We start from the raw sequence: 7,847 nt of genomic DNA on the forward strand, positions 1-7,847 counted from the left end.
TGATTTAGGAATTAAGAGTCGTATAATTCACCAAGATTTGAGAGACAATTATTATAGTCAAATGATCTGTCTCAAACAAAACAAGTGTTTTAGGCCAGAGACAAACCTTAGTCCACCGTGAAAATTGTACAATGGAAGAAATTCTCTGAATAGTGCTGTTAGCTTCCTTTTTAACTATGCAACTTTCTACACACAGAATACTTTACTAACTAAAGTACTTGCGAAACAGGTATGCATGTGTCGTATTATACCTTCTTGGGCTTCGAGACCTTTCCCGTTTTTCTCTGCTGCTTTCTTTTTCTTCCTTATCCCTCTTATCCTTGTCTTCATCTTGCTTTTTCATAGAAGCCAACTTTTCTTGTTCAATCTGCAAAGATCAAGTTTTCAAAGTAAACATAGCTGAACATTTGAGATCAACAAACAAATTGAAGACTTTGCACCTCTGATAAATACCAATGCTATAAACCATTTCATTGGCTTCTGCTTTCCAATAAGACTATTCTCAAGTTTACTTAAAAAAAAAAATCACTTTCACATTCATCTTATTCTTTTGTGATTTAACATACACTGCCAATGTGAAGAATCTGTGCTTACCTTTTACGTGGCTATTAAAGTTCAAATTTTCTTCTAAGTATGCACATATTAAAAAAAAAAATTTATCAGGCGCCTGGGTGGCTCAGTTAAGTGTCTGCCTTCAGCTCACGTCATGATCCTAGGCTCCTGGTGGAGTCCCACATCAGGCTCCTTGCTCAGCCGGGAGCCTGCTTCTCCCTCTGCCTGCTGCTTCTCCCTCTGCCTGCCGCTTCCCCTGCTTGTGCACGCTGACAAATAAATAAAATCTTAAAAAAAATTTATCTACCAAATTACTGGACTCTGGAAAAATGACGTTTTATTTATTTATTTTGGAGAGAGCACGCGCATGTGCATGAGCATGTGTGCACGGGGAGGGGAAAGGGCAGGAGGAGATGATGAGGGAGAGAAGGAGACACCCCGCTGAACACGGAGCTCCTAGGGGCTGGATCCCACAACCGTGAGATCATGACCTGAACCCGAAACCAAGAGTTGAGATGTTCAACCAACTGAGCCTCCCAGGTGCCCTGGAAAATGACATTTTAAACTCAATGTTTGGGTTGGGGGAAAGGAGTGGAGTGGAGAATCAAAACTGAATGTTTGAATATATTACAGCAAAGCAAAACAACATGCTGATCCTAGCTCTAGGTCATGTAAAATTTAAAGTCTCTTAGCAGTCTGGATACTCTCTCAAATCAACATTACACAAAAGAGAAAAGGCTATTACTTGTCTCTGTTTTATTTCTTCTTTCTTCAGTTCTAGAAAAGCAGAAGGGATTCCAGCGATGTTTTCTTGTGCACTTAAGAGCAGGGGCCACAGTTCTCCCATAAATTCTCTAGCATTTTTTCCATTCAAAAACCCAGTCAGGTTGATTTGCATCATTTTGGAGTCTGGATTCTGCAAAAAGACATGACAGGAAGAGAAACAGGTTACTTCAAAACAAGCCAACCAACCCAACCTAAAACTCATTAAATTAGTATTTTTTAAGTCTACCATAGGGGCTTAAATACATATATATTGTTTACTACTTAAAAAATCCCTAATAGTTTCTCAGCAATATAATCTCTAGCACAGATTACCAAATTCTCTCTCACTCTACCAAAAGCATCAGAGCAGCCTGTTAATCCTTTGTGGATTTCGTAAGTATTTTTAGACTATGTGGCTGTTAGTGGGCCTTACTGACATTTATTAACTTTAAAAACCATCATGAACATCCACAAATTCCTGCATTTACTAATAAAGAAAATGTTTGCTTGCCTGGGAATTTTCCCCCAATGAGAAACTGAAAAAGTACATAAACTGTTCACTTCTCTAACACTGTAAGATAGCTTTCTATAAAGTATCTACCGTCCAGTTATGAAAACTAACAAGTTATGCATGCACTCTGTAACTTTTGAAGACTAAGCTGAAAGCCTGAATTCTATATAAGGAAAATCTATTATAACAATGCCTCAAATTCTCAACTGTCCACAAAGGGCTAAGAGGTCAAGTTTTCTCAAAAGTAACTGGGTTTTTAAATGCTAAATCTGTTGGTCAAGCAACAAGGTCCATATAACAAGCACAGCTCAATAGCACAAAGCAAGTACAGATTCCAGGTGTCTTCAGTTTCTTCTTGGAACCTTGGGGGTTTGGAATCGCCAAGTCCCCTGTAGAGAAAGATGTTCCCTTGGCTTGCTTCCGACTCCCTACTGCAACTCAACCACCTTGAGTTTAATGTTATATCATTTATCTAAATTGCAAAAGACGAACAAGCAATAATGAGTACACAACCACAAAAAAAGAAAAGATTGTTTAAAAAAGTTCTAAACTTTAATCTCATGCTCACTACAAGGGGAATACTACCAGATACTTAGGTTTTAAAAAAGCACTAAAATACAAATCAGTAAAGCATTTCTCCAATAAAATCTATCTTTAATCATCATTTTAAAAACGGTTTCCCATGTTCCTGTTTTCTAAGTAAAATGTATACATTTTAAAGGAAGTGCTTTCTTAAAATTAATCTTTAAAAATATTCAAAACAAAATGTAATTACCAAATTATTTTAAAAATAGAAATACCTTATCAGTTGAAATGCCAACTGTTCTGTCAAAACACAAGGGCGAACTCTTTGGGAAAAGGATTAACGTAAAGGTAAATTCACATTGGTATATTTGCCAAAAGGTCATATGGTACATCTTACTATCCCTTGGGTTGTTGTGGCAAAATAACAAACTATCTTATAATAAAACGGTTTCAAAACATCAATTCTATCATCATCTCATATTATCTCACGAATGAAGAAAGGAAATAACTATATTAACTGGTTCTAATAATGCTGCCAATTTATTTCAGTCTGAAGTTTAAGCATAATGTAAACAAAAAAGTCTGTGCCTAAAATGTTAATTGATGACTAGCTGACATGCAGCTACAACTAAAGACTTCAGTTACTTGATTATTTTAAAAACAATATCCAATCAAATCAGAATTGCCCCTCATGCTTCACATAAACGTCCATCTCATAATAGTATTTTTTAAAGAGCAGTGTATAGATTTACCCAATTGCTCTTTCCTGTTTGTGTTTTTTTGTTGTTGTTGTTGTTGATGTTCGGCCACTTTACACAACTCACCTCCAAACACACACTGCATCATCAAGGGAGTTGGGTCAGAGCGACATTGGGACACTCACTCTGCTGTGACCTAATAAGGTGATGGTGCTATACTTCAGACGCAAGGAATAACTTCCATTTTGGTTCAGGCCTTTTAAATCATAAATCACATTATCATTAGAAAATTGCTGTCAAAGTAACTTAACATGTAACAGCAAAATTACAAACAATAAGTTTGATTTTTCACCTGTGTAGCTTTCAAAACTATGTACCTTCACTAAACTTCCAGGCTTAATAGTTGTTTACAAAGTGAATTCTTTTCACAACAAACATTGTAAAATAACCCTTCTATATTTGTACTCCATAGAAAAATTCAGTTTCCATAGATTCACAAAATTATGTCACATATTCAGAAATAAGAGCCATTTGTGTATTATTACCTTCACTTCCAGCTGGTTGAATATAAACTCAATCACAACATCATCTTCAAACCCAAGGATTTCCGTTACTCGTTTTGTTATCCAAGGCTTTATAACCTCCAAATTTACTTTGCTCATGTCCACCTGATAAAACATGCAAGAAATTCTTGAGTATAAGGTTCATAATCCTAAAAGAAAGCTCACTTAAGAGTTTTGTCCAACCAAGTTCCTTTTAGCTTATGAAATTTTTTGGTGTAGCATGGTACAATTTGACTCATTCTTGTGTGGTTGTGCTATTCTGTGTGCGGTGTTGCTAAAGGTGGAAAATGTTTAATTAAAACAGTCCCAAAATGTTTGAATCAACTGTGCTATAAAAGGTGCAAAAACAGTTTTGGGAAGAATACCTTTTTTTCTAGGCATTCTGCAAATTTCAGCTGCTTCAGTAGCTTCTTCTGTTTGTTGCTGAACCGATTATCCTGTTCTGCACTTGTTCCCTGCAGGAAAAGAAACACATTTTAATTAAGAGTTCAAAGTTAAATGCCTACTTTTTATCAGCTAACGATGGCTATGACTTTTACAGTAGAAAACAGGGTGATCAAATAAATAGAAAACACCACAGCTAACATTCATAGGTGTAGAATGTATACTTTTTTCCCAATGAAGCGGACAATGAAAAAACTTGACTGTATTTAAAAATTACAAACAAAATATAAGCTCATGGTAACAAATCAAACACTATAGCAGTATACAACATAAAGCTAGCACCTCCCCCACAACCAAGTTTGATGTGTATCTTTTTACACCTTTTTCTATGTTAAAAGACTTTTAAGGTTTTGTATAAATGCGAACAAATTGAAATATTTACTATACTTAATATATACATCCAAACAAGACCATTAAATTTCATCCTCTTGTGACAACCAGTAGCATGCTTACAAAATTATTGTGGCAATGCATATAAACAGGGCGAAAAGGAAAAAGAAAACACCCTAGGACTCTGTCAGTTTTCACAACTTTAAGAACTTGGAATGCATGAAAAATACAGGTTTATCTTAATTAACTCACTTAATTGCAGCAATGACTTTGGAAAAATGAGAGCTTACAAATACTAATTGAGACCATTAAGTGATCATTAATTAGTCTGCATTTTGTCATTCCAACTGGACCAAATAACCAAAATAACTGGCTATGTGATGTGAAATCTACTGATTGCACTAAGTTGGCCACTGCCCCTTAGAAAGTGATCAAGAATTCTGTTTAGGAAGGTAAAGAACCTGGAGTAGAACCCCAATTCTGCCAAGAACTTCAGCCATATGACTCAAAGTTCCTTAACCTCTGAGAATGTTTCCTTACTTGCTAAAATCTACTTTGCAAGGGCTGTGTATCTCAAAAATAATGTATGTAAAGTAACTGGCATGTGGCAGAAATTCAGCAAATGAAAGCTATCATTACTATCTGAACTGAAAAATTCAGTTTACTATCTGGTTGCCTGTACTAACAAGGTAACTCCCTAAATTCTTTTAACTGGAGTTTAAATCCAGTCAACTCCTCTAAGGAATAATAGGTAGTATATAAAAACCCACACCTTTTTCTTCCAGATTTTTACTAACACCAAAGCAAACGTTGTTTTAAAATTTATCAACCGCCTTGTTCTTTTTCTATTGGAACTCCCTTCCATTGGAAATAACAGCCAACAAAAATCCTAAGAATAGGCTTTTGTGTCAAAATATTATACTTGGATCACGGGAATATTGAGTACTTACTACAAAATACTTTGATGGAAATTAGAAAACGAGTTCATCAACAGAATGGAAATTTGATAAGCTCTCTCAATTGAGACTATCATCACAGAAATAACTACAGTATCGTTTGCACAGCCTACGAACAAACAACTGCCTATTTTAAGTAGGTGCTTGGAATAATCCTGGGATTTTTGATGAAAAACTAGTTGGCACAATTAAAGCCAATTAAAGAATTTCAATGTCGACTTTAGAACGTCAAGAGTTATGTTCTTTAAAGTCTTGGTCTTCCCCCTCTTCCAACTTTCCCTTTAAAAACACGCAAACTGCGAATTATACGCTCCAGGGAGTGGAAGGAGCCAACCTACGTTACATAAAGTATAGATTTTGACCAAAACCACTGGTCTCCATATGGTCCGTTCTGCATCAAAAGCATTCGCAAACTTTAGTCCTATTAGTGTCACTTCCCACCCATCTAGGTATCTACTCGGTAATCATTTCCTACAGGAGTGGAATATGGGACAAACAGGTTCCAGCAGTACCAGCCTGGTAAAGTCTGGGCCCTGAGCACCAACTTCGACGAGATAGCTTCCCCGCCTGCAGGTGTTGGACGCGCGGCCCCGGGAGAACCTAGGTAAGAGGCCCCTTTTCTCCAGCGGACTTCAAAACAGTAGAACAAACGCGGGTGGGGGGCGGTGTGCGGGAAGGAGAACTGATCCACCCCTGGCCCCTGCCTCCATACAAGTGCACGCTTTTTGTTGCACCGGTTGCCCTTAGTCTCAGATTCAAACGTTCCAACTACCTATTATCGGAGTTCCCCTCCCGAAAGGAATATCAAATTGGGCGGGAGTTCCCGCGAACTCTGACCCCGCGCCTCCGCGAAGACTTAGGACGGGGTGGGGGGGGTGGATTCGGCGCTGCTCTCTCAAGAAAGCCGCTGAACGCCGTTTCCTGTCCTCCCTAACACGCTCTCCTGGGGCGGTACCCCCAAAACCGTACTCTCCAGAATCCTCCCTCCGCCAGTCACCTCAGGGCTTCCCTCCGGCCTCCCCACAGGGACTTCCTCCTCGCGGCCCAACTAGGCCCCAGGACGGGGCGGCGCGCGCGGCTCGGCCTGCAGGCCCCACCAGGCAGGCGGGCGGCGGGGTACCACTCCGGCCCATTCCCGCCGCCATTTTCCGGCGACCGTCGCTGCCGCGTAGGGGGGACGATCCCGGAGGAGGAGACTGCGCAGGGGCGCACCGGTCTCCGCCGCAGGGCAGGGGGGGAGCGTCCGCTGGCACGGAAGATCATTAGGATCTTCGAAGCCTCCCCTCGCTGGCCACAACCGTCCCGAGTTTAGGCTCCCCCCCCCGGGCCTTACCGATAAGCCCCTCACCTCACCCCAGATCCCCGCGCTTCTACTTACGCGGAAGAATCCCGCGTCCATCTTGCTGCCTCGCTCGGAGATCGCTCCCTATCCCAAAATACACCGCGCCGCCGCGACGGAGGGCGGGACCGGCAGGGAAAGCCGAGCGCCGGGACGCAGCGCGCGCCGCTCCACCCGCCCCTTCAGCCGACACGAGGCCGCGCCTGCTCAGTGCAGTGAGCACCCGCCACGCGTGCGCACGCGCGCCCAAGGGGCGGGCTGCTGCCGTCTCCGAGGCTCCCAAGTAGCCAGTCCGGGAGGAGCGTCTCGCGATCGCAGCCAATGAAAACAAGAGAGAGAGTCGTCGGGTCGCCCCGCCCTGCGAATCCTTTTGTGGCGCTCGATCAGCCTTGTTCGCGCAGCGTGACTTGACCCATCCTTCGACCCGTAGTGGAGGAGGCCTTCCCGCCCTGGGGGTTCCATGGAGCGATTGAAGAGAAAGGCTGTTACCTCAGAGTGACGCGGGCGAGGCGGCTCGCGCGCGGAAGGGAGGCCTCCCGGGCTTTCGTGTCATCGTAAAAGTTGTGATTGTGTTGCTTTTACGAGTTTGCCAGTTATTAAGATCGACTCTAAAGCAGTCGAGCTGTATAGTATGAATGAAGTCTGCGCTGTGGCCGTTCCCTCGGGTTGCCCCCCATCTTCACAGCTCACTCGTTTGGGGAGGAAGCTGAAAATACCCGGCAGAGGAGTTTCGGCTTCGGCCGACGGGCAGGAAGCGGGCGAGAGAACCGTGGCCCTGAGCCTGGGCGTGGGCCTGGTGGGCCGCCCTGCCGCCTCGGCGCCCTGCCCTGGCCCGGAGGGCCTCCTGCATCGCGTGCAGGGCGCCCCATTGCCGCCCAGCGCCGGAAGGCGGGTGTCCCTCTGGCCATATTTCATAAAGTTACCCCCCCCAAACGCGCGCGCGCAGGCACTCCCACTCCCTCCTCCCGTTCCTGCTCTTGGCAGCACGCATCCCACTCCATACTGTGTATTTGTTCATCCCTGCGGCTTTAAATACCAGTTCTATGCTGGCAACTTCACGGACCTCTAGCTCAGACTTCTCTCCCGATCTTTAAACTCGTACAGGCAGCTTCCTGCTGGACGTTTCCACTTGGATTGACATCAGAAATTTAACCAGTCCAGGCA

The 7,847-nt window shown here is 42.9% G+C and overlaps 1 protein-coding gene across 16 annotated transcripts in view; it reads right to left on the bottom strand.

Annotated features, from left to right (window-relative positions):
• SRRM1 (serine and arginine repetitive matrix 1) overlaps window positions 1–6,879 on the bottom strand; it is a 30,537-nt gene extending 23,658 nt beyond the window's left edge. For 7 of the 16 annotated variants that reach the window (XM_032391115.1, XM_032391107.1, XM_032391081.1 and 4 more), the window contains exons 1-5: window positions 6,723–6,878; window positions 3,980–4,069; window positions 3,597–3,719; window positions 1,298–1,468; window positions 252–367 (exon numbers count right to left, since the gene is read on the bottom strand). In XM_032391115.1, coding sequence (XP_032247006.1) covers window positions 252–367; window positions 1,298–1,468; window positions 3,597–3,719; window positions 3,980–4,069; window positions 6,723–6,743 — 521 coding nt within the window. In that variant the 5' untranslated portion in view covers window positions 6,744–6,878. Of the gene's footprint in view, window positions 1–251; window positions 368–1,297; window positions 3,720–3,979; window positions 4,070–6,341; window positions 6,518–6,722 lie in introns of those variants that run through there. The other 9 variants (XM_032391176.1, XM_032391144.1, XM_032391136.1 and 6 more) reach the window with 4 other exon arrangements.
• Window positions 6,880–7,847: the final 968 nt, after the last annotated feature.

This window comes from Phoca vitulina, unplaced genomic scaffold (genome assembly GCF_004348235.1).
Source record: "Phoca vitulina isolate PV1807 unplaced genomic scaffold, GSC_HSeal_1.0 scaffold2, whole genome shotgun sequence".
NCBI classification, from domain to species: domain Eukaryota; kingdom Metazoa; phylum Chordata; class Mammalia; order Carnivora; family Phocidae; genus Phoca; species Phoca vitulina.